Source organism: Lepisosteus platostomus, chromosome 8 (assembly GCF_059453375.1).
Source record: "Lepisosteus platostomus isolate fLepPlt1 chromosome 8, fLepPlt1.hap1, whole genome shotgun sequence".
Lineage (NCBI taxonomy): Eukaryota > Metazoa > Chordata > Actinopteri > Semionotiformes > Lepisosteidae > Lepisosteus > Lepisosteus platostomus.
In genome coordinates this window covers 33,559,314-33,578,348 of record NC_142618.1, presented here as the reverse complement: position 1 = coordinate 33,578,348, position 19,035 = coordinate 33,559,314, and the positions used below count along the sequence as shown (strand labels likewise).

Here is a 19,035-nt window from a genome sequence, read left to right as displayed (position 1 = left end):
TTTTAAAACAGGGATGTCTTGCCTTTTAAAATAGTGGGAGATGTTTTTCTAGATACTATTCAATATTAATATTCAATTGTACAATCTTTAAACACAAAAGGAACAGAAATATTAGCGTGAGAAAAAAATTCTTGAACAATGATTAATGTAAAAACTAGTTTGACTTCAGTTCTTTACTCAAATAAACAACATTACTAAGAGATATTAATTACTGGTGTTCTGAATAATTCCATCTACAGGTTTGTCTAATGCATATGAAGCTGTATATGAAGAAATTGATCAGAGGCTGCATCTGGATAGATCACACAAAATGTACACTTCAGGTTTGTAAACTATTAGGCACCTCGCAGGTTCACTTTCCTGTGAACATATTTTCATATTGTCACCTCTTTGCACTTCCCAATAAGACAATATTATCAGAAGGAAATTATATTTATCATAATTTGTCATTATTGTTTCCTTTTTCTTTCCAAACATGCTTCTCACAATTGGGGCATTGATACAGGTAGGTTCAAGCCATTAGCAGACCTACCACAAACTGCTGAGCAAATGTATTGTTCAGATATCAGCTAATATTGCCTTAAAATAATGTGAAGTTTTTCAGAAATGCTTCTATGATACTTTTCCTCACATTCATCTCAATTTGCTGCCACACCAGTTCTGTGTCTTTTTGCTGATTGGTGCAACTAAGACTTTTAATCATTTTCAGGTTAAAAACAGCTAAAACTAACTTTATTCATTAATCTAAAACAATTAAAATATGTTTGTTATGCTATAAAAATACATAGTAACTTAATTTACCTTCATCACTAAACAGAGAGCTTTTGCATTCACTCTGATGTTTTACAATTAATTAATTTCCATTTCCTAGAAGTACAGTATGATGAACCAGTCTCTCACTCTGAAACAAAGAAAAGTGCAGCTGATAAATCTGAGCCAGGACCAGACAGATCTGGATTATTAGATCCAGGTAAAATAGTTCTTTAATTCTGTAAAAATGAAATTAGGTGAGTAATTGATATCAAGCTCATGATGTGTTTTATTATCATTTCTATGCTTACATACAATGCTAAACAAAATCCTACTGTTTTACCTCCTCACACATTAAGTCATTGGCATTTGACCTACAAAGCAAAATGCTTGTGTTTATAATGTCTTATGTAGCAGTTATGAGGGGATTATGAAGCTATTATGGAGCAACATTTAAATAAAGCTTTACCGATTTATTACTATAGTCATGGGTGGTACTGTAGTGCGGTGGTTAGCATTGCAGGCTCATAGTGCTCGTGTCCTGAATTCAATCCATGTTATCTGTGTGGAGTTTGAATGTTCTCACCATGTTCATATAGGTTTCCCCCCACACAGTATAAAAACATACTGACTGGTTGATTGGCTTCTGGGAAAATTGGTCATACATTATGTGTGAGTGTGTGCATGTCTGTCCTGTGATGGACTGGTGCCCCATCTAGAATGTACCCTGCCTTGTATCCGTAGCTTGCCGGGATAGGCTTCGCCTCCCCCCCCAATCCCGAATCGGTATGAGATTTAGATGCTGTTGCATGTGAAACACATAAAGGCCCTGTGAGACTGCAAAGTTTTTGACTTCTTAAAGACTGTCACTTTAACAGTGACTATAATAAATTATAGTAACTGATTCTACATTCCTTAACTTTAATTATTTGTCAGTTTTGTCTGATTTTTTACTTCACTAAATACATTTTTACACAGACTTCTAGTCCAACAAAAGAAATGTTTAAGTCTTTAAGTTCTATAGCTTTTTGTTCAATCATTGCACATGCTGTTCTAAAGGATTTTTTTCTTTATTTTTTACTTTCTTTTTCAGAAGACAGATATGATGATGTAGCTGATAGTAAAAAGCCTGGTAATAATACATTTATTTCCTTTTAACACTCAGTTTGTTTATCACCTGTTGTTAATAAATTCATCTTGCCACTTCAACCCCTGCATGAGCACCAGGTGAATGAAAACTGTGCGGGGTCTCCTATAATACTCATGAGCCGGTTGGTATTTGATGGGCAGTTACTGTTAGTATTCGTGGAGAAGTGAGGTGTTTCTCTGCGACAACAGGGCAAGTTTTCTGCTTGTCCCAGAGTACACTGCTTGTCCCAGGGATCACTGTTGGACTGTACACTGAGGACAGTCTTCTCTACCCTGGCAATACTGTATATGACTAACTGTATGTCACTACTGGCACATGCTTGTCCCTGCCTTCTAATCCCAGACTGACTTTGATTTATTGTTGCTTTCAAGATTACCAAAATCAAACAATGTATCATTTGTGGGGATGAGCCTGGTCCATTTCCTCTGCTTATTCCATTGATAAACTGAAACAAACAATACATTTGTTATAACAAATTTCAAGCAGTTATAAATAGATTTCATTAACAAATTGTTTGTATTTCACTAATTTTATTTTAAAAAATGATTAACAGCTCTAATGTTCATTGTGCTGTAACTTGATCTTCCAGAAACTGGATATGATGATGTTGGCTGTGACTCTCGAGAGAAAGATTCGGATTATGATGATGTTGAAGAACATGATCATGTCAATGAAGAAGGGGGTAGTGGTGAGTGAACCTTGTTTTCTTGACAGATAATGGAACTTTCTGTACCATTTGGACCAGATTAACTGCTTAATGAACTTTAAAACAAATGTTTAGAATGATTCCAAATTCTAATTTCACCCGCTTCCACATCAGTCCTTTCTATGCTTTCTTTTCCAATTCTGATTATTCAAGTTCAAGTTCAAGTTTATTGTCATTATACTCATGTGCAGGTATATGGTATAACGAAATGCTATTTAGCTAGCTGTCAGACGATAAGTAGTACAAAAAAACAACAACAATACAATTGTATAATAAAAGAAAGACAAACAACAGGCAGTTTGCAAAACAACAAAAGGTACTGTAACAGGTAATGTGCAAAACAACATTAGATGTGCAAAAACATACATCAACAGAATGAAATAAAGGATAGAAAATTATGGGGAGTGAGCTTTTTGACATGTGAGGTAGATTGTAGATTTCAATGTGTGTTTGAGTTTTTGGTAAGAAAGAAGGCAGTTTCAGATTGTAGGTGAGAGAAGCTGGAAGTTTAATAGTTTGATAGCGCGGGGGTAAAAACTGTCTCTGAGTCTCGTAGTCTGGGCCCGGATGCTCCAGTACCGTTTTCCAGATGGTAGAGGGTCATACAGTCTGTAGGTGGAGTGTGTGGGGTCTTTGATGATGCTAAGAGCTTTCTTCAAGCACCGTCTGTCATTAATGTCCTATATACAGTAGATGGGAAGGCAACCCCAGTGATGAACTGGGCAGTTTTCACCACCCGCTGTAGGGCTTTGCGGTCAGCAATAATGTAGTTGCTATACCACACTGTGTTGCAACCTGTCAGTGTGCTTTCTGTAGTGCATCTGTAAAAGTTAGTGAGGTTCTGGGGACATATCTTTGCCTTCTTCAACCGTCTTAGGAAGTACAGGCGCTGTTGCGCTTTCTTGATCAGACAGGTGGCGTTGAGAGACCATGTGAGGTCCTCGGTGATATGGACGCCAAGAAATTGGAAGTTACTGACCCTTTTCACTTAAGTCCCATTAACGTGGATAGGGGCATGACCATTTTGCAGTCTCCTGAAATCAACGATCAGCTCCTTGGTTTTGCTGATGTTGAGGTTGATGATGGGGTTGGTGTTGTGTTAGGCCTTACAGTCATGGGTGTAGTGGGAGTAGAGTAATGAACTAAGCACACACCGCTGGGGGACCCCAGTGTTCAGAGTTAGTGTGCCGGAGGTGTGGTTTCCAAGCCTGACAGCCTGAGGTCTGCCTGTCAGAAAGTCCCGAATCCAGTTGCAGAGGGTGGTGTTGAGACCCAGAGCACTGAGTTTCTTGACTAGTTTCTCTGGAGTGATAGTGTTAAAAGCTGAGCTGAAGTCGATGAATAGTAGTCTTGCGTATGTGGTCTTTTTATCCAGATGGGATAGGGCTGTGTGTATGACAATGGAGATTGCGTCATCTGTGGATCTATTGGGCCGGTAGGCAAATTGGTACAGGTCCAGTGTGTTTGGAATAGTGTCCTTAATGTGCTTCATGACCAGCCTCTCAAATCACTTCATGATGACAGGTGTTAGTGCCACTGGTCGGTAGTCATTAAGACATGTCACTGTGGTTTTCTTCGGTATTGGGATGATAGTGGTTGTCTTAAAGCAGGTGGGGACTACGGATTGGGCCAGAGACATGTTGAAAATGTCTGTGAATGCACCTGCCAGTTGATTGGCGCAGGCTCTGAGGAAGCGACTGTGAATGCCGTCGGGTCCTGCAGCCTTGCGTGTGTTCACTTTTAGCAGAGATCTCGTCACCTCATCTGCAGACAGTGAAAACACCTGGTCAGCTGCAGAGGGTGCAGCTCTGTTGACTGGTTCTGTGTTGCTGGCTTCAAACCCAGCATAGAAGGTGTGGAGCTCGTTAGGCAGGGAGGCATCATGGGCAGATGCACAGATGTTCTTCCTCTTGTTGTCTGTGAGGGCCTGTATACCTTGCCACATGCACCTTGGGTCTAGTGGTGAAGTGTTCCTCTAATTCCTGTTTGAGTGTGTTTTTTTCATGTGTAATACCATTGTTTAGATTGATCCTGGCTGACCTTACCTCTGAACTGCCCGATTTGAATCCTGCACCCCTTGCTTTGATTAGGATGCGAACCTCACTGTTCATCCATGGTTTCTGGTTAGGAAACGTTCTTATTTCTTTTGTGAGTGTAACATCGTCAGCACATTTCCTGATGTAGCTAGTGACTGGTGATCCATATTCCTGTATGTCGGTGTATGATCCCTGTGTGGCTGCCTCTTTAAACACATCCCAGTCAGTGCATTCAAATCAGTTCTGCAGGACTGATTCAGCTCTTTCAGGCCACACTTTCAGGCCACACTTTCATTGTTCTGACCACTGGTTTCACTCGCCTGTGCAGCTGTCTGTATGCCGGGAGGAGAAACAGGGTGATGTGGTCTGAGTTTCCACAGTGGGGGAGGGGTACTGCCTTGTAAGCATTCTAAATCTTGGTATAAACATGGTCCAGAGTGTTTTCTACTCTCGCTGGTAAGGAGACATGCTGATGGTATTTTGGGAGAACGGATTTGAGATTTGTTTGATTAAAGATACCTGCGACGATAAAGGTTGCGTCGGGATGTGCAGATTCCTGTTTGTTTATGGCAGTGTACAATACCTTTAGTGCTTCTTTGCCATTAGCGTCAGGAGGGATGTAGACGGTGATGATAATAACAGTTGTAAATTCCCTTGGCAGATATAAGGGATTATGCTCTTCTCATAACTAGCCTATCCTACCTACTACTCATCAACTCGGCACTGGTTCCACAAGACCTACATGAAACACTAACTTGACTTTGGCACCTTTGGATTGCAGCACTGTCCTTAGCTATTCATAGACTCACAGAGCTCCAGCAGATTTGAAAGAAAAAACAAACTCATGAGATGGTTTCTCACATTTCTCTTATGTGGACAGTGCTCCTACCTGTGTTGCTACATCTACCATCTATTCTGCTGCTGTCTCTCAGAAATCTTTTCGCATGGATGTTCAAATAAGATGGTCAAATTAAATCCTTTTTAATCTTATTGGGGACTCCACTACCTATCCCAACCACTGATGATACTCATCTCAGATTGCCACCAAATTCAACCTACTACTCATCAACATTATTGACAGTTAATTTATTGGTTTCTACACCACTTCCAAGAAACACTAAATGAGCTTCAGAGCTTCACATTGGGGCAACATCTTTCACTGCCCATTGAGGAACCCCCACTGAAGTAATTAAATCCCATATACTTGTCGACTAATATTATTGAGTATCTAACCTGATTCTCATCGTTTTATGCAATTAATGATTTTCTATTGGTGTTACAGGCTTCTCATTTACTTCCTTCTTCAACTTCACTCAAAAAACTTTTCCTCAGAGGAGCTTGATGCTGACTCTTTTCTCTCTGGTCAATTTGGAAATGCTACTAAGCTTCCTTTGGATCCTTCATAAACCTCTCATACATTCAGACCGATAACCTCATGTCCTTGTTTTTTACTCTATTTGTAGTTTCTAGAACATTCTGCATTGGTGTTATGAACTCTCTTTCATTTATTTTGGTATCTTCATTATTAAGGGGAGTTATTGCTCAGCCAGGTTACACCCATGAAGTTCAAGCAGGTAGCTGTTACAAAGGTACAAAGGCTTCAAAGGTACAAGTAAAGGTTTATTCCATGCTGAAAAGGGAAGAAAAGAAAAACAGTTTCGGCTGTGCAGCCTTCTTTAATGATCAACAACTGCCGAAACACCCATAAAGTTCACCGACTCTATGGCCTCCTTTACTTTGTAACTGTTTACAACAGAACAGAACCTACCCTGCTGGTTGAACGTGTTGAGTATCTGTCTGTGTATATTTGTTTAACCCATTATATGATACTCTGTATATTTTCTTTTTCAGTCTAACCAAGAATTAATATTCTCACTATTTTGTTCTTTTTAAAAACCATTCACAGCCCTCAACTGCTGTCATGTCCAACCAGCCTGAGTCCCAATAAATTTGCACTGTCAGTAACACATGACTGGACAGGCAACTCCTAGTTGCAGAGTCAGGGTGCAGAGTCAGGATTCTTACAGTCTCTGATCCCACAGCCACGGCTTTATTAATACACTGGGCAGCCCTGCCAGCTTAGTCACCACCACACAACCACACCCCACACCTTCCTTTTCATATTCACACACACTTCCAATCACTTGGGCATAACAAGCCAGGAGAGAAGACCTCTTGCAGTCAGACAGACCTTCAGCGAACTCAGTGTCAGTTCCATATTAACCCTCACTAACTCCTCTGGGCCCTTAGATCTCAACCGTTGTCTCCCTTCTAGAGAAGACTTCAATCTAGATTCCCACTGCAATTACACTCTTAAACAACGGAAAGTAACTACCTTGTCTCTTGTTTCTCCTGTAACACTACTGTATTCTCTTCCCTTTTGGTGATGTTTGTTTGTCATTGTTATGACCCCAAGTGTCTAGGGGTAAAGGGGTGTAACATTTAGGATCATTTTTGGATGCAGGTGGGTTCTGTTGAGGGACTTAGGAAGCGTGACAACAAGGGTTGGTGCAAAAAGTGATTAATTTAAGGTGAATAAGTAACTGGTACGTAATAAGACACAATAACACACAGGGGTAGGGAACTAGAGGGGTGCCAATGAAAAGAAAATAACAATCAAAATGGAGCTGGCTAAGAAAGTTGACCTAACTACAAAAGAAAACCCAAAACACATGGTCTTTCGGTGTCTTCAAACACCCTAGCTAACCTTCACTGACTACCCAAAACCAAGACAAACGACATGCATACACCATGCATACACCATGGACACATAGCAACTCTAATCATATTGAGTTTTATTCCATTTCTATTATTCCTATTATTATATAACCTTATTTTCTAACCTAAATTTTGTGATTTTTGTGTTTTTGTGATTTTTGTGAGCTCGCAGAAAAGCCATTTTATTACCAGCAACTACTGCTGCACGCTGTATTGTTGTGCATTTGATAAATAAACTTTGATTTTACTTGATTTGACACTCACCTGTACTAAACTAGTGTACTAATACAAAAATCAACTACATGCGTAAAGTGTACCCAACAACCTAAACTAACCCAATACACAAGAGTTTACACAAATACACAAGTGAACTACGAATACAAATGAGAGCAGACACAAGTAACAGGGTGCAAAAGAACACAGAGGTTGAACATAACAAGTTTGGGCAAGGTAATGGCAAAATAGATGATAAACACAAACAAACGAAAGTACAAGGAGACGAACAGAAAACAACAAAAGCCAAAGCTATATGAAAATACACACACACAAAGCAAAACAACACCAACAAAGCCGAAGCAAAAACCAGAAGCGAAGCAAAGCTAAAGCCAAGCGGGACAAAAGTCAAACGAAAGGCCTCTTCCTTCTGAAAACCTCCATGTTATATACTGAATAAGATGCACTCTGATTGGCTGAGAAGCTGATTGATGATGACATCATACAGAAACAATAGTGTAATGATGGACCAATGGGAGAGGGAGGACAATCAAGGTCAGGAAGTGTGGAACATAGCAACAAAACACACATGGACCACACACTGGGACATAACAGTCATTGTGTTGTGTTTGACTGTGCTGTAAAAAAAAATTCCCCTAGGGGACAATACAGCTTGAATTGAATTGAATTGACTGCAGTGTGCACCAACTTCCTGCACACCATTCAGACTCACACACAGCATGCTGGCCACACCTTCTGAGAGTCTGTGACTAACAGCCCCTCAGACATACAGGCCTCCTCTTCCATCTCTCCCCTGTGTGCAGATATACTCTCAAGGCTTTGCACACCTACAGCTCGCTGTGTAGACCTGATGCATCACTGAAGAATTAGAGTTTGAAAGAAAACCGGGCTTAGATAATAATAAGAAGAACATAAAGGTTTCAAACTGAGGACATTCTGCCCTTTCAGCCCCCTTCATTGTCAAGAGCCAAGAGCGTAGCCACTTGCAAATTCCATGGCCTTCATCCAACACTATCTTGAAGGAAACTAGGAAATCTACTAAAACACTATATTTGGGTAGCATCCTCCATACTCTTGCAACCACAAGGTAAAGAAGTGCCTTGTTTTCATTCAGTTGTAAATGGACTACCATGAAGTGTTTAGTTTTGTCCTCTGGTTGATGTTTTACTGTTTATTCTGAGTTGAATTGATTAATGCTTTTGAGGATTTTGAATAAGTCCTGGTATGCATATGAGTGTTCTTCTCTGGTAGAAAAGGAAACAAGAGGAGTACACAGAGAACTGTAAAATAGAAGGAACACTAGACAAGAAAAGAAAAAAAATTCAATGAATCGCAGGAAAATGAAAACATTGAGAGAAGATGTAATGGAAATAGGAAAATGAGGCCTAGAAAACAAAAGTGCTGGCAGGTGGAGACACAGGTAGCATGTGGGTCCTTGCTAATAGACTGGAATCCAAGAGCTCAATCAATGACAATATCAAATAAAGAAGGAGCCTGCTGGATCTTGTTTACTCCCTTCATCATCTTCTGTTAATACTGGGCTTAATTGTTAATAGACAAAAATGATGTAATGGAATGTGACAAGGAAACAATATGCATATGAGATAAGCCAGATGCAGAGATGTGAAGGTGAAAGCTTTATGAGTTACCTAGAGAAGCCTGACCCACCAGCAGAGTGATTGACTGGTTTAGAAATACAGCTGGCAATGATACAATTGTAGAAAGCCAATCGTGTTGTCAGAGAATATCTGGATCCAAAGCAGACCTTATCACAGCAGCACTTGTGGAGATCAGGAGCAAAATTTTGGAGAACATTGATATTAGGATGCTTCAGCAAAGACAAGGTTGGACATTTTTTATTATAATACCACATGCTGGTGTGTGTGCAGTCTATGTGTAAGGACAGATAAGTTTACTTTAGTAAGTGAGGCTTACTAAAGTTTAAACTGTTTAAAGTTTTTTTTAAATAAAATCACAGAATATATGTAAGGGAAGCTGAGATGGAAAAACGTAGTTGCTGTTATCCCTCATGAACCTTAATGGGAAATGCCACATAATCTTAAATTTTATAGTTTCTTATTTTCTTCTTCTTGTCAATATGTAAAAATTGCTTTTTCTATGTTTTAAGGGTTCTTTGTACGTATGTATTTTATCGTTTAAAAGTTTGATTTTTTCAGTCACTTCTTTTTACTACATTATTAATAAGTTATGTGGTGTCCTGCTACCTAGAGTTTAGAGCTGCTGGATCCAAAGCAGAAAATATTAAGGACCCTGAGTGTGGTGAAGAGGCAGAAAGTGAAGACTCAGCAGATAATGATTATGTCAATGAAAGAGGTACAGTGTGTCCTTTTTATACATACTGTAACTACAGTAGAAAATTACACCAACCATAACGTGATCAAGAAATTAGTAAATACTCTTAGCTCTGTTATAAAAAGAATCATATTGGTGCTTTGCTTTTTGTTATGTCCATTGTTTTCACTCAAATTAATGATCTTATAATAATAATTTAAGTCAGGGAAAATAGAAAAACAAACCTCAGAATGATGAGCGATTCTGACTAGAAAACAAATTCAGAAGAGAAAACACATACTGTAGCTGTTGCTTTGTTGAATTTTGATTTCACATGTATCCATTTGCATACATTCAACAGGTGCGTCTCAATATGATGATATTGGAAACTACCTAGAAAAGGAGTATTCAATTACAGGTAAAGAATTAATCATTTTGCTTGACAGAAATTTGATTTTGACTAATATATGACACAGTTATTATTTAAAAGTAGTATTAACATATCTTTCTATTAATTTTGAACTAAATATAAATGTTCTACAGACTTTTAACAGTGGTAGAGCTCTGGTGTGTATCAGTTGACACATGCTCTTATGAATAGGTTGATGAGATCAGGTCCAGTCTCAAAACCATCCAGGTTAAAATTTGCCTAGATTCTAGATCTAAATAGAGAAACGTACTGGGTGTTTTAATTGCAGTCAAGTGCAGTCATTGCAGCTGAACTGAGAACAACTTGGAGCACAATAAATACAATGTGACACAGAAAAGTAATTAAAAACATATTTCAGGAAATAGTGGGGTAATGCCTTTAAAAACTATACAGAAGACAAATCTTCCTTCTGTATAGTTAATGCTTTGAAAATAATTTCTGTATTTGTCTCCTTATTAAATGTATCTATCAGAGCTCACACCCAGACACTAGAAACAATCAAATGTTAATGTTTGTAATGTTAAAGACAACAAAATCATATACAGTAAGCAGTTCATTTAAGCAAAATCATAATAATTATAAGCAAAATTATATAAGCAGCATGATTGGTTGTATAACCAAATCAATATATGAAGATTAATATATTAAGGCATATAGGAGATGTGGGTTTTAATTTGCTGTAACAATCATAAAGTGTAACTTAAAATTTTGAGAGTACTTGAAAATTTTAGGAACCAATCAAACATAATAACCTACACAAATAAACATGTCTTTATAGGACAATTTAAGGGATAAGTATTGTATTTTTAGATATTTTTGAAACTGTTGCTGATCTCCTTATGGACATGCACAGTGAGAGCCAGCTCTTTATAACTAATGTTTTGGAAATAATTCCTGTATTTGTCCCCTCATTAAATGCACCTCTTTCTTCACTGTGGCTCAAAATGTTTCTGTCAGAGCTTCTCTTCAGACACTGCAATGATCACGTTACTGTTTGTAATGTTAAAAAAGAGGATTTTCTAAATCATGCCTTACTTTTTGCAGGAAAAAAATGAAATCATTCTCTAGTCACAGAATTAATTAGAGCAGTAGTGAATATAACAGGAAAAACTTTTACTTTTCCATGTCACTCTATTTGTTGTCCTCATACGTTCAGAAAATCAAATTGAAGCATGAATACTTGCACATTATGTGCACATTATTTTCACATTATTAGTAAATTGCAGGATACTAGCCTATGATAATGTACTGTTAGATATTTACAGACAATTGGTGGAAGTTTTTACCACACTTTAAAATATTCACTCATGACAGACAGCTTCAATATAAAACAGTAATAGTTCTCTCCATTCTTACTAAAATCCAGGAATATTTGAATATTGTTGTTGTATCATGTTCTACTTTCTCTCATTCCAGGGACCTAAAGGCGTGTCTCACCTCATGCTTCTCTGACTTCGTGTGACACCTTAACAAGTTCTGCAATCATGGATATTTTTTGATGTTTCATTAATATCTTTAGAATGCAAGTATTTTGTTCTAAAATTATGATTTTAAGAACCAATGTGAATGATTTGTCTAAATGTTTTATCTATTTTGCTTTTGAAGAAGCTTTTTCAAAATATTATTTTCTCAATTTTTTATTTTGTATGACATATTTTTTTTATTTGATATAGTGTAATATTAAGATTGTATTAAGTCTTTTTTACTCTTCCATGACCCTTTACTAATACCATATGTAATTTAATTACTGCTAAAACTGTGCCACTTAATTGTCTCCTTTCACCAGTTCTTCTAGATCGTACGTCTCTCATTAGTGCCCTTCTGGTGAAGACAGAGTGGATCCCTACCTTCTTTAAATCTTCCACTGGTCTCTCTCTCACTGTCACAATTATCCAATTATCATTGATTTGCTCTTACTTTCACCTTCTGTCAATTATGGAGTGTTCTCTAAGATGTGTTCTCTTATCTCACTCTGTCTCTTAGTTTATGTGCAAAGTATTCCTTCTTAATCATTGTTTTGTGAACTTCTCACATGTACTGAATTTATGGGAACCTGGTAAAATGCCAGCACATCAATTTAGTCAATCAAATCTTACCTAAATGTCTTTGAAAAACAGGAGGAGACCAGATCACCACACAACACAAATACATTTAGATCAGACAAACTTAAAATATACAATTATCAATTGTCAAACCAGAAACCTACCATTGTGAGACAGTTACACTGACCATCAAAAATATGGTCACCCGCTCATCAACCAACAGCCATATCACCCTGCAACTCACAACTGGCAACCCACTGAAGCTCAGCAGGTGTGAGCCTGGTCAGTACATGGATGGGAAAGACTAAGATTACTGCTGGAAGAGGTGTTACTGGGACCTGTAGGCGGTGCTCACCCTGTGGTCTATGTGGGTCCTAATGCCCCAGTGATGGGGACACTATACTATAAAAATGACGCCATCCTTCGGATAAGATGTTAAACTGAGGTCCTGACTCTCTGTGGTCATTAAAAATCCCAGGGCGTCCCTCCAAAAGAGTAGGGTTGTAATTCCGGCATCCAGGCCAAATTTCCCATTGGCCTCCTAACAATCTCTTAATCACTCTGTTCTCCTCCCCACTGATAGCTGGTGTGTGGTGAGTGTACTGGCACATTATGGCTGCTGTTGAATCACCCAGGTGGATGCTGCACATTGGTAGAGGGGAATCCCCATTACCTGTAAAGCGCTTTGATTGGAGCTCCAGAAAAACGCTATATAAGTTTAAGCGATTATTATCAGCACTACTTGTTCACATGATGACCTACTCAGTACCCATAACAGAGATACACCTGAGAGAGCAGTGAAATCACCCTCACTGACAGCATCGCCAGTCACAGGGGTCACACCACAGACCAAAGAAACCCTTAATAATTCAAGCCCACCACTTCTGAATCCTTAAAAGTACTAGGGTCATCTTTCTTGCACAACTGATTTTTGAGTATTTTCTCTCACGCCACCAAAAATTGAACAAGGTTCTAAAGATGATGAATAATAAAAATATTTTTTAGAAACAGTAGAGAATAGAGATTTTACTTAAAGGGCCTGTAGAGAGAGATTGTGTTAAGATTATTTAAATGAAAGGTGTATATGAATATTGATATGAATCAATACACTGTTTATAATTTACGAGGGATATTGAAATAACTTGTTTTTTTATTTTTGGACCCCTTTGTTCTCATGTTGTTAAGCTACAAGAAACTTTCATTTTGTAGCCCATCCTGAATTTGTTTATACATATTGTTTTTAAAGTGAACCCAGCTTTACGTTTCATAAGTTACTAAACTTCAGCTTTTTCTTCACATACAGTATACAGTATATTATGCATTTATTTCAACATACATTTTTTTAGGTATCTTTTCTTATTTTAAATCATTCTGACCTGTGGATTTCAAATAAATGTGAACTGGTACTGAGAAAATGGTGAAGGATTTTTTTTTAATTCAATTCAACTTAATTTCTGTAAATGAATCGGTAAAAATCAATATGGATAATAATAAAGAATTCAGAAAGCAAAATGGAATGTAACCTCTATAAGCTGTAAAGAAAGAAGTAATAGGTTTATTCCATGCTGAAAAGAGAAGAAAGAAGAAAGAAAACACAATGTTTCAGCTGTGGAGCCTTCTTTGGGTATGAAGAAGGCACTCCTTCCTGACAGTAATAATAACAGATCTGCTCTTCTTGAGTTCCCCAGAAATCTGTCTGTTAATCAGTAAAAAAATACTACTGAATGATCAAATCAATCACTGGAGTGATTTAATGAATTTTTGGGTGAAGTATTACTAGAGAATTTTTCAGTGAAGATATATATTGTGTTACAGACTGTGGACTGTACCTGAGCAGACCACACTTGTGACGCTGCCCTGCTCACACTCCTCCTGGACCCAGGACACAGGGCAGTCCCCCAGGCGCCCCTCTCTCCCACTGGACTGGTATCTGTCCTTCCACAGGGGGACACTTCCCACTCCATAGGGGGCTCCTCTGGGGGTGGCCTTGACTCCCCCACATTGGAGGTGTCTGCAAATGACCTCAGCAGTTTGCCTCTCCAGGTCACGCTCACAGAGTGGACCCCACTGTGATCCCCAAAGCAATCCCACTCAACCAGCACAGCGGTTCTCTCCCCCCCTACCAACCTGGGACCCCCTGTCCTGGGAACATTGCAATGTTACACTGATACACAGAAATGTATACATTGACATATTTATATGAACTGAAGGTGCAGAAAAATATTATCACATGAAACAATAATCTTTTTTTTCCAATTGCCAGTTTTATTTTCTATTCTTCTGTATGGAAATTAAAGATAATATCCTCCAGTAGCATTAATTTGCAAAACTAGCATTTTGCTTCTGTCACGCCCTCCACATCTAGAGGGTGCCCCTGCTCTGTCCTGTTCCTAGTTTCACTGTGCTTTACTTGTTCTTCCGGTGTGTCTTGTCTGGGGCTTTTTATTTCCAGGTCTCCCCATCTTCCTCACTCAGCATTGGGATCGGTTGTCGAGAGGCTCACCTCACCAGGTCGCCCCAGGGCTTATGTCTCACTCTAACTCCACCCGATACCTTGATCCCGAACCAAACCTCTGTGTTTGTTCCGTTCCTGCCACTACACATGAGGTCCTTCTGTCTTGTCGGTCTCTCTGCATGGCTAGCCCCCGGCTTCCGTGACAGTTTCTGACTCAAGTAATTATGGATTGGTCTTTTCAATTAAAAATTCCAGTTGATTTTTACCAGACCTTTAAACCTAATCAGTGCTTTGCTTTATATTAACAAAATCCCATTCTTCTTCATACCTGAACAGACGACACTGGCATAGTTTCTGTGGGAGCAGTTTTGTGTTTTCTCAGTGGACACTGGACACTCGAACACAATGGACTCATTTCCCTGACAGTCAAGCTGCTTGTCCCACACAGGGCCCTTCCCTTCCCCATAGTGAGCCCCTCCAGTAATGGCCACTGTTTATTTCTTAGAATTTAAAAAATGAATAAAATTATAATCGATTTTTGTTTCACAGCACAGTTTTAAAGAATTGAACTCTAATACAGGACAAATGACACAATCTTTTGATGCACAGTAACCAGAATTGTGCATGATATTTGAATTATTTGAATCTTAATGAAATGTGTTTTTTTGCTGTACTGTACATACAGAATTATCTATTTTTAATGCATTAAGGGTGGTCAATGATAGGGGATTTAAATTTAGCAATGTAAATATTGAAATAGATTTAATGAATGGGAGAGCTCAATTAAATAAATGTAAAATATATCTATCAATTGATTTTCTTACCACCTCATCCGATTCAGGATTGCTCAGTAGCTGGAGCCTGTCCTGGCAAGCAACGGGACCAAGGCAGGCTATAGTCTGGATGGGACTCGAGTGCAACGCGGGGTACTCACACAGACACACACACACCAGGGCCAATTTTTGCAAAAACCAATTAACCTACCAGTATGTTTTTGGACTGTGGGAGGAAACCAGGACACCTGATTACAACTCACATGAACACAGAGAAATCATACAAAATCCATACACTGGAACCCCGGGATCAGAACAGGACCCCAGCACTGCGAGACAGCAATGCTAAACTCTGTACCACTGTGCCACCCACATGAATCAAATATAACATTTTAATTTGAACATGAGCAATACAGGACTAAAAATCTTCAGCAGCAATTAGTATAAATATGTCTTACACAAAGTACAGTATTCGATTTCATATTTGTACAAAGTCCAAATAATTCAGTATTTAGCATTATAACACAACAATAAACCTATTTTTTTAAATAGACAATTAAGAACTGTCTTTTGCTCTGAAATGTAAGGTTTACAAATTAATTGAGAAAATTAATTGTCTTTTAATCAAAAACTGATGATCAATACGACACCACACATTTTGGCCATTTGTGTGAAGTAGTCTTTACACAGATCAGAAGTAATCTAGAAGCAGGGGGAGGCAGAGTGGGCACTCAGGAGGTGCGAAGTCGAGTGAGGTGCCTCCTGTGAAAAGGTGAAGAAGTCGAAAACTGATAATGAATAGAGAGGATTAGAAGAAAACAAGTCTGTCGTTGAGAGAAGGGGGAAGGTGTGTGGAACGTTTTCGCATAATTTTAGTTCAAGTTCAAGTTTATTGTCATTATACTCATATACAGGTATTTGGTATAACGAAATGCTATTTATCTAGCTCTCAGACGATAAGTAGTACAAAAAAACAACAACAATACATTGTATAATAAAAGAAAGACAGAGACAACAGGCAGTGTGCAAAAACAACAACAGGCAATGTGTAAAACAACAAAAAGGTAACAGGTAATGTGCAAAAACAAGATCAGATGTGAAAAAGCATGCATCAACAGAATGAAAGGATATACATTATGGGGAGTGAGCTTTTTGACATGTAAGGTAGAGGTAGATTTCAATGTGTGAGTCTTTGGTAAGAAAGAAAGCACTGTGAGGTTCAGATCATAGGTGAGAGGTGAGGTGAGAGTGAGAGAGGCTGAGAGTTTAATAGTTTGATAGTGAGGGGGTAAAAACTGTCTCTGAGTCTGGTAGTCCAGCCCCAATGCTCCAGTACCATTTTCCAGATGGTAGAGGGTCATACAGTCTGTAGCTGGGATGTGTGGGGTCTTTGATGATGATTAGAGCTTTCCTCAAGCACCGTCTGTCATTAATGTCCTGTATAGATGGGAGGGCAACCCCAGTGATGGACTGGGCAGTTTTCACCACCCGCTGTAGGGCTTTGCGGTCAGCAATACTGTAGTTGCCATACCACACCGTGATGCAACCTGTCAGTGTGCTTTCTGTAGTGCATCTGTAAAAGTTAGTGAGGATCTGGGGACATATCTTTGCCGTCTTCAACTGTCTTAGGAAGTACAGGCGCTGTTGCACTTTCTTGATCAGACAGGTGGCATTGAGAGACCATGTGAGGTCCTCGGTGATATGGACGCCAAGGAATTTAAAGTTACTGACCCTTTCTACTTCAGTCTCGATGTGGATAGGGGCATGGCCGTTTTGCAGTTACCTGAAATCAACGATCAGCTCCTTGGTTTTACTGACGTTGAGGGTGATGTTGTTGTCTTCACACTAGTTGTAAGGAGATTGACCTCCTCCCTGTAGGCCCTCTCATCATTGTCTGTGATCAGACCTACAACTGTGGTGTCATCTGCAAACTTGATGATGGGGTTGGTGTTGTGTTAGGCCTTACAGTCATGGGTGTAGTGGGAGTAGAGTAATGAACTAAGCACACACCGCTGGGGGACCCCAGTGTTCAGAGTTAGTGTGCCGGAGGTGTGGTTTCCAAGCCTGACAGCCTGAGGTCTGCCTGTCAGAAAGTCCCGAATCCAGTTGCAGAGGGTGGTGTTGAGACCCAGAGCACTGAGTTTCTTGACTAGTTTCTCTGGAGTGATAGTGTTAAAAGCTGAGCTGAAGTCGATGAATAGTAGTCTTGCGTATGTGTTCTTTTTATCCAGATGAGATACGGCAGTGTGTATGGCAATGGAGATTGCATCATCTGTGGATCTGTTGAGCCGGTAGGCAAATTGGTACGGGTCCAGTGTGTTTGGGATGGTGTCCTTAATACGTTTCATGACCAGGCTCTCGAAGCACTTCATGATGACAGGTGTTAGTGCCACTGGTCGGTAGTCATTAAGACATGTCACTGTGGTTTTCTTCGGTATTGGGATGATGGTGGTTGTCTTGAAGCAGGTGTGGACTACGGATTGGACCAGAGACATGTTGAAAATGTCTGAATACACCTGCCAGTTGACTGGCGCAGGCTCTGAGGAAGCGACTGGATATTTTGTCAGGTTCTGCAGCCTGTGTTCACTTTTTGCAGATATCTCCTAACCTCATCTACAGACAGTGAGAGCACCTGGTCAGCTGCGGAGGGTTCAGCTCTGATGGCTGGTTCTGTGTTGCTGGCTTCAAACCGAACATAGAAGGTGTTGAGCTCGTTTGGCAGGGAGGGATCATGGGCAGGTGCACAGATGTTCTTCCTCTTGTAGTCTGTGAAGGCCTGTATACCTTCCCACATGTGCCTTAGGTCGTTAGTGGTGAAGTGTTCCTCTAATTCCTGTTTGAGTGTGTTTTTTGCATGTTTAATTCCATTGTTTAGATTGATCCTGGCTGACCTTAGTTCTGATTTATTGCCCGATTTAAATGCTGCATCCCTTGCTTTGATTAGGATGCGAACCTCACTGTTCATCCATGGTTTCTGGTTAGGAAAAGTTCTTATTTCTTTTGTGAGTGTGACATCGTCAGCACATTTCTTGATGTAGCTAGTGACTGACGATGCATATTCCTGTATGTCAATGTATCTGTATGATCCCTGTGTGGCAGCCTCTTTAAACACACTCCAGTCAGTGCATTCAAAACAGTCCTGCAGGACCGATTCAGCTCCTTCAGGCCACACTTTCACTGTCCTGACCACTGGTTTCACTCGCCTGTGCAGCTGTCTGTATGCCAGGAGGAGAAACAGAGTGATGTGGTCTGTAAGCGTTGTAAGCGTTCTGAATCTTGGTGTAAACATGGTCCAGAGTGTTTTTCTTCTCTCGTTGGGAAGGAGACATGCTGATGGTATTTTGGGAGAACGGACTTGAGATTTGTTTGATTAAAGTCACCCGCGACGATAAAGGTTGCGTCAGGATGTGCATTTTCCTTTTTGTTTAGTATAATGTGCAGTACCTCTA

The 19,035-nt window shown here is 39.4% G+C and overlaps 1 protein-coding gene across 1 annotated transcript; it reads left to right on the top strand.

Moving 5' to 3' along the window:
- Positions 1 to 247: 247 nt before the first annotated feature.
- On the top strand, positions 248 to 13,775 carry LOC148657250 (uncharacterized). The gene is made up of 7 exons (XM_088644427.1): positions 248 to 323; positions 872 to 970; positions 1,844 to 1,882; positions 2,490 to 2,588; positions 9,824 to 9,928; positions 10,248 to 10,304; positions 11,733 to 13,775. Exons 1-7 carry the CDS (start codon positions 311 to 313, stop codon positions 11,738 to 11,740), a joined length of 420 nt encoding a protein of 139 aa, XP_088500553.1. The 5' UTR covers positions 248 to 310; the 3' UTR covers positions 11,741 to 13,775.
- The last annotated feature ends 5,260 nt before the right edge of the window (positions 13,776 to 19,035 follow it).

Excerpts from the sequence above, each read along its gene's own strand:
- LOC148657250 (XM_088644427.1), top strand. Across the intron at positions 971-1,843 it reads ATCTGGATTATTAGATCCAG|AAGACAGATATGATGATGTA; the intron begins GTAAAATAGTTC and ends TTTCTTTTTCAG. Across the intron at positions 9,929-10,247 it reads TGATTATGTCAATGAAAGAG|GTGCGTCTCAATATGATGAT; the intron begins GTACAGTGTGTC and ends TACATTCAACAG.